At 39.2% G+C, this 27,673-nt stretch overlaps 1 protein-coding gene across 1 annotated transcript in view; it reads left to right on the plus strand.

The window, feature by feature from the left end:
• Window positions 1-27,372, plus strand: part of LOC149244935 (TMV resistance protein N-like) — a 104,016-nt gene extending 76,644 nt beyond the window's left edge. Inside the window, exons 2-5 of the mRNA XM_089457625.1 lie at window positions 22,874-24,047; window positions 24,544-24,822; window positions 24,973-26,322; window positions 26,662-27,372. Coding sequence (XP_089313751.1) covers window positions 22,874-24,047; window positions 24,544-24,822; window positions 24,973-26,322; window positions 26,662-27,159 — 3,301 coding nt within the window. The 3' untranslated portion in view covers window positions 27,160-27,372. The remainder of the gene's footprint in view (window positions 1-22,873; window positions 24,048-24,543; window positions 24,823-24,972; window positions 26,323-26,661) is intronic.
• The last annotated feature ends 301 nt before the right edge of the window (window positions 27,373-27,673 follow it).

Raw genomic sequence — 27,673 nt, forward strand, 5'->3', positions numbered from 1 at the left:
ATGCTCTCATCCCTTGGAGCCCTGAGCAGTAAAATGAAGAAAAATCAACAAAAGGCAAAAGGCATACGAAGAAGGGTGAAAAACAAAGGCCAGTGTAACTCATGTACCACAATTTCTCCCTCCTACATTCATATACCCATTGTGTGAGATTCTCTCATTATAACTTCCCTTGTATTATGGCATGTGGCTTGGATCCCTCCCTATTGCCCCACTCTGTTCCATCATCATTTTACATGACACCTGCCATTTGATGGATGTACCATGGACTTGTCACTCCCTTAGAGGTTGAAACCACCTAATAGGGTCCTTTATTAACCTCTCTTGTCGAGCAAGGTAACACTTGTACATTTTAAAGCCCATTTGGAAGGGCATGCCACTATGAAGTGTCCACTTTTGCCCTTGATTAACAAGCTTATTTACTCAATTGCACTGATGATTGGTTTTACTAGAAGGTGAGGAGACACATTAAATCTTATACAGGATCATAGGTGGGTCTCCATCTTGGACTCGGCCTCCCTATATAAGATCTAAGCCCTTTAGAGGGTCATAATGGCACTTGTAGGGTGAGCGTTGAGAGCCATGGGCCTCCACCACAACAGAGCATTGATTGCCACATCATGGGCTTCTTCAGTACCCCACATTGCTTGTTTGTGCCCTAGCCATACAAAGATGATGATGCACTTGGACCATGTTGCCTAGCCGACCACGTATTTGCACCTAGCACTTGGCAGCTGATCTATGGCCCAGATGGGGTTTTGTCTCATCCGGAGAGACACAAGAGGGCATTTATCATCTTCTAGCCCTCACTTATGGAGCATCGACTTGTTATTGAGCCATTGGAGACCCATGAGACCATTGATTGTGCCCCACAACCACTTGGGAGCACCACAGGTTGTTTTGCTTGGAAATTAAGGGGCCATCCCTTTGATCATCATTTTTGGAGCCCTCCTCTTCACCATGGCACTTTGAGGACTCATTCAGACATTCCAACAACCCTCTTGACCATTATTCTATCATTTTGGCTAGCTTTATTGGAAATACTGAGAGGGGGGTGAATCAGTATTCCTTAACAATTAGCACTTTTATATCTTTTCAGAGCATTAGTTAATATTCAATTATCATTAATGTTTATGCATTAATAACAATAAATAAAAGAACACAGTAGGCACAAGAATTTTAAGTGGAAAACCCCCTTTGGTTCAAAAACCACCAAACGCTTTTCTAATAGATTCTTTAATATTTAGCCCCAATTGAAATGAAAGCAACAACTTCCTAGAATTCTAAAAAAGCATTCTTCTCCAGCTCCCACTGGAAGGACAACCCAACGCCCTGGTTTCTTCAGTAATCAACTGAATGGATGCCCCAACACCCTATCAAGCCAAAACTCGCCCTAGCACCACCCTACCACCCTGAAGTGTTCACAGGCCCCAACCTGTAGGCGACTTCATATACCTTCCTAACACCTCCCTGCCACCCTATAATGACTGAAATAAGACAAAACTGTGGATTCCCAAACCAGGCACAACAATCCATGATATAATAAGATGTACAATGATTTTCATGTACTTGACCAAATACCCAATCACTCTATAACCTGCAACCCAACCATGACATCATCCCAACAGTGACTCTTATACCTCCCAACACTGCCTCTTCGACTCTAGGCAGAATGACTCTTTTACAATCTTTACAGTGATGACTCTTTTACAAATGACCCTTTTACAACTTTACAATGGTGACTCTTTTATAAATGACTCTTTTACAACTTTACAATGATGTCTCTTGGCATTACAATACTTCACGATATCTGGATGGCTGTCATGTCTTAAAGGATGTCCCGCTGCAATGCTTCCTTTGATTTGATACTTCTGCTCTTGAATTCTTGCTTGATGTTGTACTTGAATCTTCTTCTACTTGCACACAAAATTTGCCCAGCAAAACCAATCCCAAACAAAGAAAAATACCCTTCAACTTACCTCTACCTGCAAAACACATGTAAGTGCATAATAATGAATAACTACAAATTAAAATTACAATGCGTACCTGAAGTGTGCAGTGTGCTTGTCACTTTTGTTGTTGACTTGTTGTAGCAATAGACAAAGACTCCCACTTTATACAGACCCTAGACTTGTGATGGACGAAGTTCTAAGTACAACAACAGAGACCATTCTATCAACTATGACAAGACAAGTAACATGAACATACAACATCATATAGATTTAGCAGACTTGGTGTAGCATCAAATGTGTAGTATCAAGAATAGGACATTTGAAATGTGGTATCAAAACTAACTGTGACATATAGAGACATAGAGATATAATCGAGACCTTGTATATACTTACGTTGTCCTGCAAAAACATATGTCAGAGATGATACTCAAAATTCAAATGTAAACACTAATCATACATACCTTGCTGTAGGAGACTTACCCTTGATAGTTGATGTGTGGTCCTCACTGTAATGATTCTTGAATACATGCTTTTTCTTGCCTTCTAGGAGCTCGATATTGAATCTGTTGTATCTATGTAATTTCGGATCTCCAGGGTATGAAATTTCGTCTTGTGGTAGCTCTCTGAGTCCTCTTGCCAACCCCACAGGTCTGATCAAGATTGGATTCTTCAAGAAAGAGTTATGCCCAATATCTCACGATGACTTGATTATATTTTGGTTTAGTAGAGCGAACTTGTACGAAGTGCCACGTCACTGTTGCGATCTTCGACCCATGTTTGACATGAAATTCGGGAGCCTGCAAAAACCCTAACTTCCTTAGATCATATCTCCAAAAATATAGCGAACCAAGATCTGAAATTCGGTCATGAGGTTCATCAAAATTTCGGTTCACAAGGTTTTTAATTTCAGTTTCTAGTTCACTATATTTTCGGAGATATGATCTGAGGAAGTTAGGGTTTTTGTAGGCTTCCGAATTGCATGTCAAATAGGTGATGTTGGGAAAATCGTCATAACTTTTTCTCTGAGCATTGGATTCAAATTTCGTAAATAGTGACAGAAAGAGGAGGATTGTAGTTTGTTGGGTATCGTTTTCAGGGCCACAAGTCGCATGATCAGAACCAAGCTCTGATACCTTGACTCAGAATAGAGTAAGTTGTCAAGTCAAAATGCCCATGCAAGATCGGGGTAGCCCTTGGTGCTGCTTGGGTTGACATCAATTTGGATGCCTTATTTTTCACTTATTGAGCCATTTGTAGGGCTTGTCACCAAAGGAGATGTTATTTGCACATTAAAATATTTTTAGGTGCTTAATTAAACTAATTAGGCTAATTCAAACTTGTAAAGGATCATATAAATAAAGGAGAGCCTCATTTGTATCAGATCATCACTTGGATTTCAATCTCTCTTGTGAAAAGAATTCAGACTTGCAATTGTTGGACGAAATTAGATGTTTGGATGCATTTTAATGTATGGAAAATTTGATTATCTTGTCTTGGAGCTTCTCTTTGCTATGTTGATGGATGGATATACTCTCATTGTCTTGTAAGTACCTTTTGATGCTTTATTTTACAATTTTACATGTCTAATGCATGGAATATCTTGTCATGGTTTTGAATGTGACCTAATTTAATGCGAATTTGTGAGAACACTGGGATTATTGAATGTATTGCATGCATTACTCATAGACAATGGTGAATGAATGTTCCTAGAGGCTTGTCTTGCATATTGCAACCTTGAAACTCCATCAATCTTGGCCAACAAAGTTTAAATATCTATTGTAGCTGTGTAGCTGCCTCCTTAGGGCTAGTGAAGCTACAATGGTCTCCTTGATAGAGCGAATTTCTTAATTCAAAGTAACTCTTGATTCCATTTCTCCCAATTGATAGGCACTAGGTCTGGGATCCCTAGTGATCATATCTTCATTGAAAAATCACTTCTCACCTCATCTCTCTTCCTATTTCTTCGCCCTTTCAAGGAAAGGAAGCCTCTCTAGGGCTTGGTATGAAAATCTTTGGAAGTAAGCTCTTGCAAATCAATTGGACAGACTTCTGCGTTGGTGTTTCCTCTAACTCTCCTCTAGATTTCACACAATTCTCACGGTTGAATCTTGAGATAATTGATGCCCTAGCCATTGTACCAAGTGGGAACCCTTGAAGCTGCTTTGACTTGGGGATTTCTTGAAAGTTTGCAACCTAGAGGCATATCGTTCGAAACCTTTTCTCTTGACTATATTGACCTTGGATGGACTCATATCCCGTCACACACTCCAACCCTAGGTCTAAAATAGTCTTTCTTCCAAGGGGTTTTTCTCGTGGAAAGCCATTCTAGCTTCTCCCAAAGCTCACAATACAATTGAGCCTTCCACTAATGAGCTATCCTTGCCTCACCACAAAACCTAGTATAGACACATCAATCAAAGGTGAGGGTTACTGGGACTCCTCCAGTCGGTGAAAATCCGAGAAGAGAAGGGGACATAGGCTATGATGACAGTGGACCTTTGTCCCAAATTGTTGTTGTGCATGTTACTGTTCAAACTAGCAGGGGTCCTAGGAGGGGATCCTAAAGCGGAAACTGCTAGGTCAAGGGCAACAATGGAGCAATAACCCAATGTCACCTCAGCTAAAACGCCCTGCTTTTTACAGACTTTCATCAATGGGAGGATACTTGATATAAAGGGAATCACTAGAAGAATGAATCAATGAAGAGATAAGGAGTGATTCTTAAGGCCTATTCACGAGAGAGACTCAATTGTATGGTTTGCTTGCTTGGGAAGCAAGGTGTAAGCTCTCTAAGATGGGCCAAGGGAGTTTCAAGGGCTAGGTTTTGCAATTTGTAAAGGAGGGACTTAGTCCAAGAAATATTTGCGCAAACTTGGATTCCAAGTGGTCTTTGTGAAATTATCTTCAAGAGGTTGCAGGACCACACTGGACCAAGTGGACCCAAAGTTAAGTCAAGGGGGTGGAGTTGATCAATCAAAGGTATGCTTGACCTAATTGAGGGGAAGAAGGAGATCAAAGGAAGAATTTTCAACAATCTTAATGCAATGATCCCAATGAGGTCACTAGCCAAGGGAATCAAAGGGCAAGAATCAATCTTGGAGCTAGGGCTTGAGATATCTAGAGATTCCATTGTCGGAATGGCTTCAAAATTGGAGGGCTCCTGAAGACTCAACAATGCAGTAGAGGCTAGGAGATCGAAATTTTTTGATGGGTAACTTGTGAGAAATGTGATGCCCTAGGTCCCCTATGGAGGCTAGGCCTAGAAGAAAGAGGGAGAGGTGATAAAGAGTATGCTTTTTGGTGATCACCTATGGAGGACCAGTGCCTAATCCTTTGGGAGAAATGGATTCAAGGAGATTCCAATGCTTGGGATGATTTCACTTGGTCAAGGAGGCCTCTAGAACAATTTCGCATGGCAATTAGGGCATGGGACAATTGCTTCAAGGTCTTTATACTTTGATATGCAATATATGATGACTTATCAAGATAAAATTTCAACAAAATATCTCTAGGAACATTCACTTATTCAAACATGGCCCATGACATGATGCAATGCTATAAAAAGACAAATTTCCACTATTTCACACAAGAAAAGAAACAAATTTCAGCCTAGTATAGCGAAATTATCCAACAACAAGCATGTGACATAAGAAAATGATTAAATAACATTAAAAAACACTTACATGTGAGAACAAGTATATCCCATCATCATCATATGCCAACATAGAAGCTCCAGGACAAAAATGAAGAGATCCAAATATCAAAATTCATCCATCCATCCAATTTCATCTTCCAAAAAGAATAGCGAAAATCTCACAAGAGAGAATGGTCCAATCCAAGTGATGATAAGAGAAATGAATCACCTCTCATCTATTTATACACTTCCTAATGAATTCGATTTAGCTAATTAGGCCTAATTTTGCCGCTAAAATAAAATAATGTGCATAATAACAAAACTGTTGATGACAAGCCCACCAAATAGCTCAATAATGTAAAGATAAGCCTCTCAAGAGGGTTGAATGATCAACAAAGTGAATCGTTGGGCCTTTGAGGAGGCCTGATGAAGTCTAGGGGTTGCCATGATGAAGAAAAGGACACCAAACATAGTGGACAAGAGGTTGGCCCCTTGTTATCCAATCAAGAACCTGTGGTGCTCCCAAGTGGGTGTGGGGGCACAAAGACAACCTCATGGGTCAGAGTGATGACATAAACCCTCCATTTGCAGCGGGAGGCATCCTGGAACATCTGCCAAGTGTATGGTGCAATTGTGGAGTCGACTGGGCATAGTGAACCAGGTGCATCATCCTCATCCAAAAGGTGGAACACGAGCAATCAATGAACACTGTTGGGGATCCATGAAGTAATATATGCTATGGTGGAGACCCATGGCTCTCAACACTCACCCTACAAGTGCCAATGTGGCCCTCTAGAGAGCTAGGACCCTGTATAAGGAGACCAAGCCCTAAATGAAGATCCACCTGCAATCCTGCATAAGATCCAATGCATCCCCTTGCCCTCCAATATAACAAATCATTAGAATAATCAAGTAATAATGCTTACAAGTCATGGGATCAATGGGGCACTTCATGGTGGCATGCCCTTCCATAGTGGGCTTTGGCAAGTACAAGTGTCTCCAAGCCCACAAAGGGGGTTGACCAAGGACCCTATTAGGTGGTTTCAACTTCTAAATGGTGTGGCATGTCCATAATACATCCTTTAAGAGGTAGGTGACAAATGATATAATGATGGAATGGAGTGGGGATCAGGGGAATCATCTAGATCACATGTCAAGGTACATTGGGTAGCTATAACAAGCGAAGCCCACACCTAGGTATATGAGTGTAGGGGGAAGAAAATCGTGGTGCATGAGTTACCCTGGACTTTGTTTTTCCATCCTTCTTCATGTGCGTTTTGCCTTTGATTGATTTTTCTTCATAACTGCTCGGGACTCCAGGGGATGGAGAGCATGATGTGCAATATGTAGCAATGGATACCCCCTTTGAGGTGGGGCATGTTGTCGCTTAGATTGTATAGGCACTGCAACAACAACTCAGGCTGGGGGGTGTTACTTTGATCCCCGACCTCTCCGTTATACCTGTCTCCCAACGACAGGCTATGGGGGGTAGTCCCTATGGAAATGTGAAGACGAAGGACAAGTTGGTATCCAACAAGTCTGGGAGACACAATTGAGTGGCCTAGCTACTTGGTTAAAGTTAGCAAGATCTTTAAGGGTTAGATTGAATTCAAATATGATACTAGTGCCTTATGGAGTCAAAACTCTTGCTTATTATTAAATTAATACGAAGTAACTGGATGGACAATTGTTGCTTGAATGCTTCACTAAACTATATGCGATGCAAATCCTAAGACCTAGGTGTGATTCAAGGATCTTGGTTACATTTAGTTATAAAACTAATTTAAGTATGACCTTCCCTTAACTATTTTGAAGCTAGGCTCTAAGGTAGGTTGTGGGAAGGAGGCCAACAGGAAGCAAGCAATGGCTTGATTAACGATACCTTCTGTTAGGCTCCTATCACTCGATGCCTCCGGTGCTACATAGACTGTGGCTTTGACGACTGCAAGGTCACCGTGTTAACTACTGAAGAGTTGCTAAGCCCCTTAAGCTATAAGAGGACGACGGCCCTAAAAATTTATCAACCAAGCTTATGCTTGGAAGTAAATTATTAATGCAACTAGGCCTAGAATGCTTATGCAAAGAATGTGAGTGACTTCCCAGGTTCACATTGTTTTAGGTTTAGCTTCTTATGACAATAGTACTTAATGATGAGTTATGAAACAATCTTATAACCAAGAACGTGCCAAATTATTAAGTGCCAATATGAAAGATAAAGTTATATTTCACAAGATGCTTAACCAATGAACAATTAGCCAATGATTAGCAATCACAATTGCTCAAGATATGTCAGAAATTATGCTCTTTAGACAATGCCACTTATTTAAGAGATACTTGTTTAGCTTTCAGTGGCAAGACAACCAAGTAGATTCTTCAATGCTTTAGATGACAATTAGAACAAGATGCCAATTTATCGCTTGCCAACAATTAGATATTAAGAAACAATATGCCTTGGATCACAAGATATCAATATGCCCAAAGAGACTTAAGATGTTCAACAAGATTAGAGCTTAGATGAGTGATTTTAATGCTAAGCTAACAATTCTTAGATCTAACACAAGACAAGACAAGTAAACGTTAGATTTCAATAGCACAAATCACAATGAGTTAATTAGAGCAAGAAAACCACTTATGCGACTTATAGGACAGCACCAAGTAAATCACTCTAGATCAAGAAATTATCAAGCATATGAAAACTAAATATGACCAATGAGATGCCCAATGACTTGCCAAGCAATTATTTGAGCTACTTAACCCTCTTATGTTGAAGAATTCAAAGATATATCAGATCTGGAAACACTTATAACAACAGTGAGAAAAATATGCAAATAGTGAGCAACCAATGTCAAAGTGTGTGCCAAATTGTGCTCAACAAATGCCAAATGCCTTATGTGATGAAATATTCAGATTTGATCTACTGATTATGCAGAGATATTTCAGTCACAAAACAAGTAGATCTATGCTCAAGAAACAATGCCCAAGTCACCAAACAATTAACAAAATTTTACCATGAAACTTTTAACGTGCTTGGACTACTTAGATATGATTTTTATGGCACTTAATCATGAATTTTGTCACTATTATGAAAGATTTATTACAGCTGTCGCAAAACCGTGAGAGGACAAGGATTTAGAGATCAAACCCTAGGCCTAGGGCCTTATAGATCACTTGCCCAAGTTGCCAAAAAATTCTTTTAAGTATTTGGCACCTGAAAACACCAACTTTGAGCCAATTTCACCTGCAAAACTCACCAATATTCAGTCCAGAAAATTTAGAGGCCAACCTAGGATGAATGAGGGCAAGCTAGGCTAGGAAGAGGCCAAGAGGGAGAAGGAGAAAATAGGAGGAGGCAGTGACTAGGGTCAAGAAGCCTTAAGAGGGTCAGGGTAGGCCCAAAAGGGCTGCCGCTAGGCTAGGAGGAGGGCAGAAAGGCCCTTTTGGGTTGCGGCTTGGGGTTTCTTGCTGCAATGTATCAGATGTATTGAGATCTTGCTACAACTTTTGAATGCGTTTCCATACCTCTTCGTCATTCTTCCATTCCTCCCTTGCTTCAGTTATCTAGTCAGGTTGGATAAAATAAATGGCATAGAGCAATGCTTCCACATCCCCGTCCCTTCTTGAGAGTGCATCAACAACAACATTTTGCTTCCCTTTTTTGTAGATGATTTCAAAGTCATAAACCAACATCTTAGTGACCCATTTTGGCTGCTCTTCTGAAGATAATCTTTGTTCCAAAATGTATTTAAGACTATCATGATTTGTTTTTACCTTGAAGTGTCTTCCCATTAGGTAAAGGCGCCACTGCTTCAGGGCATGTAGTATTGCTAACATTTCCTCTCATAAATAGGTTTGTGTAAATACTTTCCCTTGATTGGATGAATTTCAAAAGCAATGGGTCTTCCTTCTAGCATTAAAACAACACCAATTCCATATCCTGATGCATCACATTCCACCATAAAGGTTTTTGTGAAGTCTAGAGTAGTTGAAACCGAAGCTTGACACATTGCCTCTTTAAGATGTTTAAAGAACTTAGTTGCTTTTGGAGTCCAAAAAAATGCATCTTTCTTCAGTAATGTTGTTTAGAGGCACTGCTATTTTCCCATAATTCTTAGCAAACTTGCGATAATACCCTATCAACCCGAGAAATCCTTGAAGATGCTTTAGGGTTGTGGGGATTTTCCATTCTTTGATGGATTTAATTTTGTTAGGATCTACCTTAATGCTTTCATGAGATACATTATGACCCAAATATTCCACCTCCTGTACCCCAAATAAACATTTGGAGGTTTTTGCATACAATTGTTTCTCCTCCAATAGTTTGAGCGCCCTGTCAACATGTTGAACATGATCCTTCCAAGTCTTGTTGTATATCAATATATCATAAAAAAATACTAACACAAATCTTCTAAGGAAGGGTTTGAAAATGGAGTTCATAAAACCTTGAAATGTGGAAGGTGCATTAGTAAGGCCAAAAGGCATGACCAAAAATTCATAATGACCTTTATGAGTTCTTAATGCTATTTTCGGAATGTCTTCATTCTTCATTCTAATGATGATATCCCGAACGAAGATACAACTTGGTGAAGTAAATTACTCCATATAATTCATCCAACAAATCATCAATGACAGGATTGGGAAATTTATCTTTAATAGTGAGCTTGTTGAGCTCCCTATAATTTGGACACATACGCCTGATCCATCCTTTTTGTGTACCAATACTACTAGAGCAGAGAAAGAACTTTGGCTAGGTTGAATTATACTCACCTCTAGAATTTTTGCAACCATATGTTCAATTTCACTCTTTTGGGCATAGGGATATCTTTAAGGTCTGATGTTTGGAGGAACGCTTCCTGGAATTAAGTGAATAACATGATCATCATCACGAATAGGTGGGAGGCCTTTGGGAGTCTCAAATACTTTGGAATGATTATCCAAGATTCTTTAGAGATATGGAGAAACAAATGATTTCATGTTTGAACATCTATTGAGCATAATTGTGCAATTATGCCTCGTTGTTCTTTCTTCAAAAGCTTTGTCATGCCATTAAAGTTGATTATCTTCCCCGGTTTCCTTGCGATGCCTGTTAATTCAATTTCCTTTCCTTCCAAGGAAAATTTTAAGAAAAATTCTTGAAAATTAAAAGCTATCGCCCCCAAGGATTATAACCATTGGATTCCTAATACAACATCAACACCACCATTGGAATGGAAAGAATTGGACTATTCAATACATATTTCTCCATGGTTAGATTGATATTATGGCACTTCCCTGAGCAATTTATAGCTCTTCCATTTGCAACCATCACTTGACACTCTGGTGCTGGATATAAAAGCAATTCAATTCCTTAGCTATTTTACAATGAATAAAATTATGGGTACTACCAAAATCAATCAACACTATTACCCTTTTTTCTTGATATATCCTTCTATCTTGAGAGTTTGAGGAGTGGTAATTCCTACCAATGCATTACAAGATATGGTCGGATTCATTTATTTTTTCTCTGGGGTTGGTTCTTGGCGTATATCCTCTTCTTTTGATGTTTATTGTTCCTTTTCTTCCTCCTCTTCACAATCTATGTAAAATAATTTCTTCTCCGCACACTTATGACTCTTAGTGTATTTGCTATCACAACTGTAACAAAACCATTTTGTTTTCTTTTCCTTTAGTTTTTGTGGTGTCAACCTTGTAGGCTGTGGGACGCTAGGAGCAACAACACTTACATATTTGTATTTGTGAGTGGTAGACTTCCTTGTTGCCATAATTTTTCTTTCATCTTTTCTTGCCACCTTGAATGCCTTGTCCAATGAATTAGGTTCCTAAAGGTGAACCTCATGTTTTATCTTTTAAAGTCCCTATGAAGACATCAATCTTATGCTCATCTAGAATATCATTTACCTTGATATTCAATCTTTGGAAGTCCTCAATGTGCTCCACCACTGAACCTTTTTGTTTGAGATTTATCAATTGGCTAAAGAAGGTATTGCTCTTTGTATTCTCATAATGTGCTACCAATTCTTCCGTAAAAATGATCCCATCACTTGACACTCTGGTGCTGGATATAAAAGCAATTCAATTCCTTAGCTATTTTACAATGAATAAAATTATGGGTACTACCAAAATCAATCAACACTATTACCTTTTTTTTCTTGATATATCCTTCTATCTTGAGAGTTTGAGGAGTGGTAATTCCTACCAATGCATTACAAGATTGGTCGGATTCATTTCTTTTTTCTCTGGGGTTGGTTCCTGGCGTATATCCTCTTCTTTTGATGTTTATTGTTCCTTTTCTTCCTCCTCTTCACAATCTATGTAAAATAATTTCTTCTCCGCACACTTATGACTCTTAGTGTATTTTCTATCACAACTGTAACAAAACCCTTTTGTTTTCTTTTCCTTTAGTTTTTGTGGTGTCAACCTTGTAGGCTGTGGGACGCTAGGAGCAACAACACTTACATATTTGTATTTGTGAGTGGTAGACTTCCTTGTTGCCATAATTTTTCTTTCATCTTTTCTTGCCACCTTGAATGCCTTGTCCAATGAATTATGTTCCTAAAGGTGAACCTCATGTTTTATCCTTTAAAGTCCCTATGAAGACATCAATCTTATGCTCATCTGGAATATCATTTACCTTGATATTCAATCTTTGGAAGTCCTCAATGTGCTCCACCATTGAACCTTTTTGTTTGAGATTTATCAATTCGCTAAAGAAGGTATTGCTCTTTGTATTCTCATAATGTGCTACCAATTCTTCCGTAAAAATGATCCAAGTGACAATTGATTTACAAGAACAAAGCCATCGATACCACACAAACTGATTTTGTTCTAAATATAAAGATGCAATTCACACCTTTTGTGTGTGCAGCACATCATGTAGATCAATTAATTGCTCTATCTGTAGTATCCATGTTACCGGATCCTTGCCATCAAACTTCCTCATATTAATCTTTGGAATATGGTTAATATCTCTGTGTTAGAGTCTCTGAAATCATGATTCACATTCCTTTTGTTCTCATCAAGAGTTTCATGGACTACCTTCTCACCATTAGGAAGCCTTTCATGCAATAACTTTGTCAAACCTTCCATGTCCCTTTTTTTTCTTCTTCTAAAGCATCCATCTTAACATTCATCACTCCCAATTCATTTTTGGTTGCTCTTTGTAAGAGTGAAATTTGTTGCACTTGGTCCTGTATCTTTGATATATCATGTTGCATTTCTTTTTTTCTTCATACATCATATTAGAGCTTTTTGGTTGCTTACTGAGTGTATCCATTTTTTTCTTGCGAGGCATATTGGAACTAAATAATGATATCTATGCTTCACTATGCCCTTTGAATCTCTTAAAATTGATTTTTCAAACAAACAATTATGCAATTTTTAAAAAATACACACTTTTTTCTTGTTTTTTGGAGTTTGATTTTGAAACTGTTGTATCTCTGTAATTTCGGCTCTCCAATGTTTGAAATTTTGTCTTGTGGTAGCCCTCTGAGTCTTCTTTCCAAGGCCACAAGTCAGATCGAGATTGGATTCTTCAAGATAAAGTTATGCCCGATCTCCCATGATGACTTGATTATGGACTGGTTCAGAAGAGCGAACTTGTACAAAATGCCTTGTGTCACTGTTTCAACCTTTGGCCCTAAAAATGATACACGACAAACTACAGTTTGTGATCTTTCAGTCACTTTTATGAAATTCAAATCCGATGCTTGTAGAGAAAGTTATGACAATTTTCCTTGGTCGTTTGTTTGAAACTCAATTCCGGAGCATGCAAAAACCCTAACTTCTTCGAACCATATCTCAGAAACTATAGTGAACCAAGATCCGAAAGTTTGACACAAAGTTCACCAAGATTTTTTCTCAATGTGGTCGAAATTTCGGCTTCTGAAGCCTTGTATAAAAAATTTTATAGCGAAAATGCCAAGATGGCCTGTTTGAAGCAGAAACACCTTAGAATCTAAGCTCTGATACCAAATGTTATGCAACTAGATGAAAAAACAAAAGAAAAGATAGATCAACGACTTGAAAATTTGCCTCTTCGAGGGGAAACCTCCTTTACATCACATAAACGCACAATTCTTGCATGATACAAATGACAAAGCCTCCTTAGTATATATAGAAGTCTAAGGGGTCACAATATAATCAGAGCCTACATAACAATAATGATGTAAGGGCACAACAATAACAATAGTGGGCTTCTATAGGGCACAACAATAACAATATGGGGGCTACATGGGCACAACAATAACAATATGGGGGCTACACAAACAATAACAGTAAGGGGAATACACTAGTATTATATGGACCTAACACCCTTCCAGGGTTTCATATCTCCATAGCAAATTTCCCTTAGAATACACCACCCAAGTAGTTAGCAGTTAGTGACATCCACAAAGGTGGTCAAAATTATAAAAAATTTATTCTTTTCTCTCCTTACCTAATTTGTTCTTTCAAGGCAAGCTGCTAGGGCTTGGGCATCAGGTTGAATTCAACTACGGTTGAAGCGTTTGGCTATTTTGTGGTTACTTTTGCTTGTTGAACCTTATTCCACCTAAATCTTGCATTTTGCATAGTTGTAATAACCTCCTTAGGGCTGACTTCACAAACCCTAGGTAATTCTAGGCCAAGTAACCCTAATCTTGCATTAATGCTTCAACTTAGGGTTAATTGAAGGTTTGTTGATCCCTTTTGTTTATCATATCTTTTTATTAAACCTTTTCCTTGTCTTATATGCCTATTTGTGCCATTTTACATCATATAATTCAAACCATAGGCTATAAGTTTTTCATCATAGGTTGTTTTGAAGGTATGCATTACTTTATTGTATAGAATTGAGCCTTGTTCTTAGTTCGAGTACCCTATTTGAGCCTATAGCAAACTTGCAACTATCACCTTTGAGCTATTGACTTAGAATATCCTTTAGGTGACTTATACTGGGAAGCCTCCCTTGTGGTGAAATTGCATTAAAGAGCAAGAGGTGGAGTGCTGAGGTGATAGTGGCCTCCAACCCATTGTTGTATCTTGGACTAGATCATCTTTTGAGGTCTCTCACAAGACCTGCTAGATTTTGAGGCAACACTGCTCTTTAGTGGAATTTCACCACATGGGAGGCTTCGCAATAGAGATCACCTAAAGATATTATAGGTTGATAGGATCAAAGTGATACTTTAGGAGGCTTAATCAAGGTACTTCTCACTTGGAACAAAGCACAATTCTTTGTATAAGGAACAATGTACCTATGAAGAAGCCTAGGAAATGGGGCTTGTAGCTTAGGGTTCTGTCAGAGTCGGTCTGGTCAGTCCTCCGTCAGAGATCAAAACTCTTTATGCATTTCATGTTTAGGTGTCCCGCTACATTCACTCAACTGCATTCCGCTAGGGGCATGCCATAATCTGACAGAGAAGGTCATACTAGTCATTTCCCCTCATGTCTGGCTCCTGCTGGCTTATGTCTTTGTGTCAAATAATCAAAAAAGTCCATAACAGTCAAGGTCTGGTCCTTCAACGGACAAAAGTCATTTTTGGTCATTAGGTCTGGGAATTGATCAGTTTGGTCTTGAAATATGCCCAGTAAAGCCATGCAGGCCAGAGTGATGCTCTTGCAAAGTAATGATCCGCAACTCTCCATCATCTTATTGACAAAAATCGACGGTTCTTCAAAACTCTGTTTTGAAGAAAAGTCCAACAGTGCTATTGGTGACAAAATTTTCAAAAAAGGGTTAACAATTGATTTCTTCAGGTGCAGTCATGGTTTCTGTGGCCAAAGTGCTCTGTCATGCAATCCCTGCGAAAAGTGTCGAAAATTTCATCATTTGAGCCCAAAATTCAGAGAAAAGGTGAAAATCAGGGTTATATTAAAGTCAGTGAAAGGTGTTGAACAAGACATTAGAAAAGTGGGTTTTTTTTTTTTTTTTAAAGTTAATTTAAAAATATGACCTCCAAGCCTATATACACAAATATCATCATAAAACAAACTCATTGTGCAAGCAAGGCGTTGGAGGAAGGTTGCAAGGTCGTGAGTTGAAGGTTGGAGCGATTTGGAGCAGCTTGGGGCGATTTCTGGGCACGCGGCGCACACAGACAGGAGCGCGGCGCACTCACCGGGCGCGGCGCACACAGAGCCTGCCCACCGTTTAAAATCACCACTGGCGCGGCGCACTCAGAGCGCGCGACGCACTAGGTTTTGTGCACGACGCACAGGGCAAAACGCCCAAAAATTTGCCAAATCGCCTCAAATTTTTTGTGGAGCTCTTCTATTTGCAAGGTAGGCTACCTAAATTCAATTGTGCACCAATTTTTTGGGTAATATGATGATGTTATGCCTGTAATAAAATGCAAAAAAATTTCATAAAGCAAGCACAAAGAAGACACCAAAGAAAACCATTATGCTAGGGTTTGTGCTACAGTGATATTGCTGCCAAGGTTATTCTTCCTACCCTACCCCTGTTCCTTATTCCCCTATGCCATTTTCCCCATAATCACTACCCTAACCCTACCAAAATCATAATCCCTTCCCCTCTTCCTATTGCTAAACAAATCCCAAACCCTACCTTACAAACCCTAAAACCTTACCTTGCCCAAAACACAAAACCTACCCTATCAAAATACCCCAAAACCCCCTGTATATCCCTAAACAAAATTCTCCTATACACCCCTATTCCCATTATATTATCCCCCTCCTAATACTCCCTTTTTAATTGTCCCCTTGGTGGCAGATTCTCAAAGCAAACTCCAGCTTCACTATAATCAAAGGGCAGCCTAAATTCAGTTTACAAACATCAGCCATGGCATCCGAGGTTTCATCAGAATATGAGGAGGAGACCCACAGTGATACAGCTTCAGGAGAACAGGCCCCCAGGAGACATCACCGGAGTGGAAAACATGTTAGAGATGAGCCAAACACCCTCACTGAGTTGCAGGCATGCACTCTTGCTATGTCATGTTTCCAGCACTTAGCATGTTTTGAATTTTGTCAGAGGGTGGCAAATGTCAGAGTTCATCATGAGTTGGCCCGCCTTTTTGCACTTCACCTACATGGAGGTCAATCTATCTTGGCTGGGGTCACTTTCACATTGACACCTGAAACCATATCAGTGGCAACAGGCATACCAAACATTGGAGAACAGTGGCATAAGAAGAAGAAGGTGGAGAGGCATCATTATGAGCCTTACATTAAGGCCAGTTGTTTGATTCAGCTCACGAGAGTTTTCTCGTTCAGATTTTTGAGAGATGAGTATGCTCCGCTCATGAAATTGATCATGAAATATTTCAGTTGTGAGGGGAGGTTTTCTCGCCTTTATGCCTATCACATCAGGTTGCTCATGCACTTTACCAGGGTGCGAATGATGAACCTCCCGGTTTTCATTTGCGGTAACATAGAGAGGATGAAAAATTTCATGCAGCGCAAGACCCCTCGACAGCAGCTCAACAATGTTTATCACTTCGCTCTTATCCGGATTTTGGTGGACCATCAGTTGGGATTGCAGGGTATCGCTTGGGAGGACTTCATCTCTCGTGACTTCTTCAGCACTCCACATGTAGTATCAGAGGCAGAGCAAGAGGTAGGTGGTCCGTCACATCAGTATGAGCGCCATGAGACTGCTACCATGCCAGTATACATCACCTACCAGAAAGGCAGTAGACCTTTGTTTGCAGCAGTAAAGCGAGTGGTATCTCCACCCGGGGTGGAAGGGGCCTCGCTTCTGACATCAGCATCACAGGAGCAGGGCAGAGGTAAGGAGCCAGTGCAGGAGGAAGGGCCATCAGGTGAATGAGAGACCGAATTCGTTCTCCTCCATGATGATGAGACAGATGCAAAACCAACAAATGCAGAGCTTACAAAGATCATCCAGGAGCAACAATTAGTGATTGAGTCCTTATCCCTTGACTTGGATAGGGCCAAGTGGAACATGAAGTACCTGGAGCAGAGAAACAAGCAGCTTGAGGACCAACAGGCGATCATGGAGCTACGAAACATTCGTGAGCATCGCCAAGCTGCTCAAAGAAGAAGGGTTGAGCTCACATCTTTGGAGCAAGAAATCAATGAGGATCGGGAGGCCAACCTTGAGAGGGTCAACATGCATTTGGAGAGGCTGCTGGACAAGGCCGACCAGGACCTTGCTCTATTGAGACACATGGCTTTCCGTTACAGGGTGCGAAACATGAGTGCACAGGCCCGAATAAGGAGTTTGAAGGCGAAAACGTTGCCCTAACATTTTTCCTCCGGTTGAATACGTACCCCACGAAATGTATATTTTAAAGCCCATCTGGAACAACTTCCTCGAGTATAAGCCCAACATCTGAATTAGCTGCTACTCCTTCAGTTTTTGTTCAATTACCGGCTGCAACATCTTCAGTTTCTGTTCAACCACAGGCTAAAATGCCTTTAGTCTCTGTTCAACAAATGCCTACAATATCTGAATCAACAACTATGCAATCAATTCCTGTTCAACAACCATCACCAATGCAATCAGTTTCTGTTCGCAATCAGTGTCTGTCCAATCACTGGATGCAATGCATTCAGTTTCTGTCCACCCACCTGCTGCAAATGTGATACCCTCCTCGGACCAAACAAGTAGACATTTCTCTTTTATTTATTATACAGGTAGAAGGTTAATAATTGATAGGCATAATATAGTCGACAATGAATTTCATCCATATCGTGATATACTTGTGTAAATACCATAGTTTATTTGAATTTGGTAGCCTCAAGGGCTATATTCTAGAAATTGAGCATGGAGAGAGGATCATAGTTTGCATATGGCATAGAATGATCCATGAAGGTTAAGAAAAAGTTTTGATATATAGCTAGGTCAATCACTATTATATTTATAAACAAGTGCATGGAGCCACTAATATGACTATTAATCTTTAATTCTTTCTTATATTTGTGATTTATTTTAATTTTACATTTGGCATAGGTATTTCTATAACCAACCAACTAGTATTTATGTGAATGCACGTGATCATATTTCTTACTCTCTCAAACTATTGTTCTCATCACTAATTAGACACTACATTTAATTTGCCACATCACTCTTGCATTTCTTTGATCCTTTACACAGTTCCTCCACATCACAAAGTGTAATAATATGGAAATATGTTGTGGTTGTGCCCTCTTTCAAACTGAAATTCCATGATACTATTAAATGTCATGCTAGTTAAACTCCAAATCCCTTCCTATACTAGTATTAATTCATTGACTAACCAATCCATTTAACTTGCAAGAGGAATCATTTCCAATGTATAATTATTTACTACCCCAAAGTGTGAGAGATACTTAGGATTTAAGGCAGATTTATACCAATTTCTTATCATTATTCTCCACATACTCATGCAAAGACACTTCTAAAAAGAGGATAGCTCTTGTATAAGCCCAACATCATCTGGAGCAGCTTCCTCGACTTAAGCCCACGAAATGTGAACTTTGAAGTAAGTATATTTTAATTTGATTAGATAAGTTGCAGCCTGCAATTTAATATGGATAAAAAACTATATTTCGGTATATATATATATATATATATATATATATATATATTTTATTTATTAAATATATATAAAACGTGTCCCTCGTGTCTTGTTTCCAGGTTGCTGCGTTTCATATTGAATACTCGTATTTACGTGTCCTTCGTGTCTCGTGTCCTCGTGTCATGTGACTTAGCTAAGAAGCAAGAAGAAATGTTGACTAGTCCAGGAAGCAAGCAATGCTCTCACAAGAAGCATAAGATGGTTGACCCGTCTATGTAAGAAGAAGCAAATGAAGAAAGAGATCAAGCATGTGAAGAACACCATGATCACCGAGAATCACTATCTGACAAAATACTTCGAAGATATCTCCCGAAAGAAGGCAAGACAACTCTGACAAAGAAAGGAAGGACACCTATGAAGGCCTTGGAGATATAAAAGATGCAGATAACTGATTCTACTCTACAAAGATGTCGTGATGAAGAAGCCATCTAGCAAAAGAAAAAGCGATGTTGAAAGCAATACCAGGGTAAAGTCATGATGGGCTACTAGGTCAAAGCATGTAAACAAGCAAGTACAATGAAGCATCCATGAGAAGAGTATTCCGAAGCATGGACATATGATAAAGGAGTAGCCAGATGACAATAAAACCTGATGTATGGCAAGAAAGACATTTTCCACGAAGGAAGCAATGACATGACAATCCAGGAAGGAAAGTGATTGATGGATGGTGCCCTACCTAGAAGAAGTTTGAACAAAGAGTTCATGACATCAAAGAAAGGAAAGATATCAAGCAGCTGAAGGACCCACAAAGAAGAAGTTTCTGATGAAAGAAAGAGTCCCTAGTTAAGAGGGAGCTCTGACAAGTCCCTAATCAAGAGGGAGTTTTGGATCACCCTTGATTACAAAGGAGTGACAATTGTGTTTTCCATTTCATGGGTCATGCACTAGACCAGGACTAACAACCATAAGTCTAGATGAAGGCCATGAATGGAAATGTAGACACAAGATAGACACTACAATTTTGTCTTCACTTGGGAAGAAATAATGGGAAGATTAGGTAATCATCTGGCATCTGATACTCTTTGAGGATGTGTAGGGCATCCAAGACAAGAGTAGGCAAGAGGACCGATATTCTTTGAGGGTTGGGAACCCAAGATAAGAATAGTCCTAGAAGGTCATACTCAGAGAACACCCAGGTGGGTATGTACCTTGAGAGACAATGATGAAGGTGTCTATAAATCATTGGTCTCACCAACATTGTAGCTCATGATCTCATGAAGAGATGGAGTTGTTAGTCAAGGCCTTGCACTATGACAATGCTGATGGATATGATGCTATAATAGATGGATTGCTAATCCGGTTTCTCTTATGTGAATTCTTCAAGATTGATAATATCCAAATACCTTGTAATGTTGTATGAATACCTCCCTAGTTAAGAGGGAGTGTTGAAGGAAATGTAACTAGGTTCAGTCTTCATAAATGTACTTTTGATATTTGTATTTATTCAAGAAAAGAAATATTATTTTTATAATATATGTCAATGAGTTTCTTGCTCATTGAAATAGGTCTACCACTATTTAAAGTGCTATAGGTGAGTCAAATAGTCAAATGAATAAGTTGAAGACCTTAAGGGCATGGTATCCCTTGTATGTATATGTATTATGGTCAAGAGAATACCTCCAAGCAAAGTCACAAGCATCCTCCAAGCTATGACATCCTAAAAAGACCTTAAAGGCATGGTATCCCTTGTATGTATATGTATTATGGTCAAGAGAATACCTCCAAGCAAAGTCACAAGCATCCTCCAAGCTACGACATCCTAAAAAGAAAAATTCTGAAGCATAAGAGCAGTCCTCAAAGTCGACCTACAAACAAGATGACTAGTCGGCCTAAATGGAGGGACAATCCTCTATTTATAGAGGCTGTCCACTCCAATACAACGCATTCATTCAGCTCTGAAATCTGCAAAGGAAAGGAGGAAAAAGAGGAACAAAGGAAGCCGAAGAAAAGGGTCTACTAGGGCAGCGAAGTAAGGAGGAAGAACAACGAAGTTTGAAGGACTGTTTCTAGGGAAAACTGCAGTCACACGTGCGAGAAAAGGAGGGCTTTCTGTGGACATATCAGCAGCAATATAACAGCACCATACTTCTCATTGTTTGGGCTTGAAACTTAGGTCTATAAGGCCTCTCATTAAAGCGAAGAAGAGACTCTCACATACGAAGGAGAAAGGAACAAAGAACACCACGAAACCTCCCACATGTGCGAGAATTTAGGGCTGCAGTACTGCCACATCAAGTCTGCCATCTTACATGAAGAAGAAGCTCGATTGTTGAAGAGAAGAAAGGCATTATCCTATGTGAGAGGGTTCACTTAGGATCAAAGAGAAACATCTCTTCTAGAGCTAGCATAAGAGAACTTATCATCAAGGAGTAGGAGAATGAAGTGCTGAAAGAAGGAGGACGAAGTGCCGGGAAACAAAGTGCCGGAAGAAGGAAGTGTCGGGGAACAAAGTGCAGAAAGGAGAAAGGGCTTGACTTGTGCTTGGAGGATCTCTTTGTCAGGGGTCTACGGTTTGGCATTGATCAACAAAAGCTTCAATAAGAGAAATTCACTAAAGGGTTTTTCTCTCAAGAGAAGAGAGGTTTTGGCTCTGGCAGAGAGCCAACATCTTGTGTTCTTGTTTTTATGTTTTGGTAGTTGTTTGATGAAGTACACACATATGCACTCGTAATAAGAAGAAGAAGAATAAGCTAATATTGAAAAGTAAAAATACTCCACAAATTGTTATCAAGTAACGAAGAATCACACCACACTACTTTGCCCTAGATTCTTCAACAGAATTGACACGTTATTTCAATCCAAGTTTTCCATATAGTGCCGGTCCTATAACCGTAAGGCCTTAAGGGAGGTCCCATTGGACTAGGGCTAAAGATTAACCCCCCTAGTAAGGTGAGAGAACAAGTTTACAATCATGATCGATCAATCATCCAGATCACCCCTTTATCCATACCAAATGCCCAAAACATTAAGTAAAAGCACTCAATTGCAAAATGATCAATGTATCCATTGGGTGGTAGCCCACCTTCATCCAAGAGGAATGCTGTATGGTGCGAGGTGTATGGCTGGTGCAAATGGCGGAGGAACTGGCATATCATCATCAATGAGCAAATGTGTAGCGCTGCTGGCTGGCTGGCTGGCTATCCAAGATAAGAGAAAACTTTTTCTCCTATTGGGTTACCAATTTTGGTGGGTAGCACCCATGAGATTTTCCTTGGAAAAATACTATACTCTTCTAAGCTCTATCTCAGAGGGTTCTAAGCCTGCAGTGTAGTATATTGTTGTAGACTATGTGCATCATTACATTAGGAATCCACTAAGGACCCTGTACTGGGTGGGAATCTCACAGTTGGCAGAGTTCCCACCTTGTGGGTGTGAGTGCCCATTTTTTAAGATGAGGAAAGATGTTGCAGGTCGTAATTAAGTTTGCTGTTCTCATTTTGTTGATTATGTTGTTATAGATCAAGCTGGGTTGCAGAATTCCCCGAATTCTGATTTTGCAATCGTTAGAAATTGTTGAATAAATCTGTTGTCAATTATCTTATACTTTTGCTCATATTATTATAGACCAGATATGGTAGAAATTGGATCTAACAAGTTTCAGTTACTAAAGAGTAGTTTTTGGTAATCAGACACTGTAGAATTTCCAAAGACATTGAACTTTTCAGTTGTTAATAGTCATTGCTACCATGTTATTGTCTTTTATCGTAAGCTATTTCTCTACATATATAGCTCCGAATAAACTCTCATTTTGCAAGCTAGAAATCTTGCAGATTTGAAGCAGGACTCATTAAGCTGGTGGTGCAGCATGTGTTCAAGACATTACAAAATGTGATCCCAGAGGAGAATGATCCAGATGAGCCCCCAGCTGAGGCAGAAGAAATTCCTCCAGAAGGAATTCCCTTAGAAATTCGAAATGAACCTCTGGGAATCTCAAAATCTGTCTTTGGGATGGAAGAGTCCATGAACAAGGTGATCAACTTGCTAGATATAGATTCAGAGGAGAGCCTAATAACCGTTGCCATTTGTGGAATGGCAGGTGTGGGAAAGACCTCCCTAGCCAAGGCTGTTCATAACCATATCTATCACAAATTTGATGCCACCTGTTTCGTGTATGATGTTCGCCACCAAGCCCAACACACAAATGGAATAGCTAAGATGCAGCGCTATATATTGAAAGACCTTGTCAAGTTCAAGGACAAAGTGAATGACGAAGCTCATGGACAAAGCCTAATGAGGGACCGCTTGAGGTCCATCAGAGCACTGGTGATTCTGGAATATGTGGATGATAGCAAGCAGTTGGAGTCTCTCCGAGGTGACTGGTATGGACCGGGAAGCAGAATTCTTGTGATAACACTAGATCACCAACTATTAAATGATGGTCAGGTTAAAGTTCATAAAATGCAGGGACTGGATAGGGAGCAGGCACTTGAGCCCTTTAGCTGGCATGCTTTCATGAGGGAGAGGCCTGGTGAAGGCTATGAGGAACTCTCACAAAGAGCTGTCGATATCTGTAACGGGCGTCCACTTTTATTGGAAGTGCTTGGTGCACTTTTGTACAATAAAGACACAAGTTATTGGGTTAAAACTTGTGAAATACTAAAAACTTCAGTCAATCAAGATAAGTATTCAGTTCTCAGGCTTTGTTATGATGGCTTGAACTCTGAGCAGAAGGAGATGTTTCTGGACATGGCTTGTTTATTCATTGGAAGGAAGCGGGAGAGTGTCATTAGCTTCTGGGAAGCTAGTCATTGTGATCCCATAAAGGGTCTTACAGATATGACTCTGAGATCACTTATTAGTCTTGATGAAGATAATAGATTTGCAATGCATAGTGAGCTAAGGGACATGGGAAGAGCCATAGTGGCAGAGGAGTCTACAATGCCAGGGGATCATAGCAGATTGTGGAAGCCCGAGGAGGCTGAACTAGTTGTGATGGAAGGAAAGGTGAGGATTTGGACTTCATTCAGTCTGCAATTTCATCACAAACATATATTAGTATGCATTCATGGCTAATACAAACACAGTTTTGGAGACAGTTTGTCTCACTCTCTCCTTTCTTCTGCTGTATGCTTGTATCATATACTATACTGTGATTTGTTATCGTTTTTCTGTCTTGTCTTTGAAGTTAGTTTTGCATCTGTAATCAGTGGTTCTCAAGCAGGTCTTAAGCTTAGGATCTTGGTTACTGGTTTTCCTGATTCTTTAATGTCATTAGTTGTTGAAGATAACTGTTTTCTGTTATCTGGTACATGGAGTTTATGTTGTTCTAGATGGGGTGTCTAAAAAAAATTCTTCATCATCCACCTAGTTGCTATTGCATAGTTTACATATTCAGTCCTAGGGTGATTTTTGGCATGCCATATGGGCTTGCTTTTAAATTGCTGTAGCATGTAGGTTGGGATTCATGCTAATGAAATTGTATGAATTCTGCTCTGTTCAGGGAACAGAAAAGGTACGATGTCTAACATACCTTCAGCAAGAAGTTACATTGCAAACCAACAATTTGAAAACAATGTGTAATTTGCAACTGCGTTGGTTGGATGGAGCTCTCATTGAGGGAGACTTTGCACAAATGCCTCAAGCAATAAAATGGCTGAGATGGGAAAACTGCCCACTGAAATGCTTACCATGTGAATGGAATATGCAACAACTAGCTGTACTAGATTTGAGTTTCAGCAAAGACATCGAGGCAGTCTGGACAACTTTGTCTGATGAAAAGGTAATTAGGAAAGCAAAATATAAACAAAAAATAAAGCTTGTATTGCTTGCATGTAATTTCCACTTCCACTATGAATAAAAGCTCTCATATTACCAAAAAGAAATACTGGGAAATACCTGCTAAATTGGTTAATGGACAATGCTTTTGCAGGGTCCCCACAATCTAAAAGTACTGAAGCTGAATTACTGTACAAATCTTCAGGTTCTTCCGGATTTAAGCAATCATACATCCCTCATAAGGCTGGAGCTTTGTGGTTGTACTGAGCTGAAGGAATTACCAGAATCTGTTGGACTTTTAATACAGCTTAAGCACTTAGATTTGTCAAATTGCTACAACTTAGCCCATCTCCCAGAAACCATAACTAACCTCAGTTCTCTGGAGGTACTCTTTCTATCTAACTGTCATAACATCAGGAAGTTGCCGGATTCATTTGGAGACCTTACAGTTCTGAAAAAGATCAGATTGGATGGAACGTCATTGAAGGAGCTGCCTCAATCCTTTAGATGGCTATTCCACTTGGAGAAGCTGACTCTTCATGGCTGCTGTAAATTAAGAAGTTTACCTCAGTCAATTGGTGAACTGATTTGCTTGCGTTCTTTGGACATACATGGTTGTTCAAGATTAAGGGCATTGCCAGATTCAATTTATGATCTTAAAAGCTTGCGTTATTTGGATATGACTGACTGCCAAGGGATCAACATAGGAGAAAAACTAGGTAACCATGTTTGGATGGAAAGATTGATTCTAAGTAATTGCCCTGCATTGAGGAGCTTGCCTACATCAATTGGTCAACTCAATTGTTTGCGACATCTGAATATGAGCAACTGCATTTCCTTATTTCGATTGCCAGAAGAAATTGGAAATCTGGTTTGTTTGCAAGAGTTATTTCTGAATAGATGCTACAATCTGTGTGAACTTCCTCAGAGCATTGGAAATCTTTCAAAGCTAAGAATTCTAGAAATGGAAGAAAACTATAGTTTATCAGTGCTTCCACCTAGTTTTTCTAGACTTACTTCATTGGAGCATCTAAAATCAGGTGGGTGTCACCTTCCACAGGATATTGGAGATTTTTCATCATTAGAAGTTCTATGCCTGAAATCATACAAATTTTCCTCCCTGCCTGCAAGTTTTAGCAGTCTTCCTCGATTAAATAAACTTTACCTGCAGCACTGCACAGAACTCATAGAATTATCAACTTTTCCAAAAGAACTGCTTGAACTATTTATTGAAGATAACTTGGGATTAAGGAAAATATCGAGTTGGTCACATATGAAGAGATTGAAGCTACTAAGAATACACAACTGCAGAGAACTTGTTGAATTGCCTGATTTTGCATCCCAGCAATCCTTGCAAAACCTTTCAATTTCAAAATGTGAAAATGTTAAACGTATTGCAGGTTTGGAAGGGCTGAGATCATTGAGAAAATTGCACGTGGCTGGTTGCGGATTGCATGTGGCACGTAACAGCAACTCTATATTGAGACCTTTCCAGTTAATCAAGGTATCATTCATCATCATCTTCTGAGGACTACTATTAAGTCTATTATTTGGCATATCATTCAGTGATGTAATGACAAAAAATAGATAAAAATGAAAGGCTTCGTGACAGCAGATTTTAATTACAGCGAGCCTAGTTTTGGATACCATTCTCAAAATATTACAATGAGTTAAATCAAACCTGTTGTATTTACTTTGTTTTTCAAAATTTTCACTGAAATCTAAATTTTAAGCAAGATCTCTGTACATTTACATAGCAGTAAGTACAATTACGTCATGGACATTTTTCAAATTTCTAAGAAATGATAACACTGACCATTATTCACACTGATTTAAACTACAGGAAACACATTGTCTAGAGTTATTCAGCTTTTCTGCAAATGAGGTTCCAGAGAGCTTACAACACAAAATGCAGACCAGTGGAGATGATTTGCTGAATGTTATATTGGAGATCAATGAGCCATGTACAGGAGTTATATTATGCTTTATGGTGAATTTTGACGGTAGCATAACTTCGTTGAGTATAAAGATAAGTATTGGGAGAGATGCCAAGGAGATTTTCAACACCAAGCTTCTCAACCACTCAAAAAATATTGTGGGAGATCAGATTTTTGTGCATATTTTAAGAAAAAATCATCCTTTAGTAATGATGATGCAGAGTGGAGATGTGATCAATGTCAAGGTAGAAGAAGATGTGGAAAGAAATCTTATCAGAAGTGGTGGGATGCAACTCTTCTCTGAAGGAGAAGATGGCACAAAAGAAGATTTAATACTAGGGAGACTGGGGAAGGATTTGACTTTTATAATGGAAAAGTATAATGAAGATGAAGATCATATTTGAGGAATATATTGATTCTTTGTAACCGTTTGGTTCAGTAAAATAATTCTGTACTATTCACATTGATTTATTCTTTCCATAGGAATTCATATCTGTATAAAGTTTAGCTAAGACTTTATACTTCATATTTGTTTATTTGAGAAAGTTATACTCCATATTTGTTTACTTGAGGATTTTATGTAACTGTTGTGTATAGTCAAATAATTCTGCACTTTCTTGATATTTGTCATTAATGGCTTATGTATACTGTCTGAAGTTATCAATGACCTACATGTTGAGAGTATTTGTTTTGAAAAAAATGAGTAGTAGTTTTTATGCCAAAGATTTAAGTTGAACATTTTACTCATATTAAAGATCAACAACTCCACTGAAAATTATATGGTGAACCTCGTTGAAAAATGAGAAAATGACTATATTTTTTACACGGTTTATATAGACATTATGACCTATTTTTCCTTTATCTTTTTTTTTTCACATGTGGTTCACGGATACCCATGGTCAATGGGCAGCCGCTACG

This window comes from Pinus tabuliformis, chromosome 7 (genome assembly GCF_031772625.1).
Source record: "Pinus tabuliformis cultivar Carrire ecotype Pingquan chromosome 7, CPIR1, whole genome shotgun sequence".
NCBI classification, from domain to species: Eukaryota; Viridiplantae; Streptophyta; class Pinopsida; order Pinales; family Pinaceae; genus Pinus; species Pinus tabuliformis.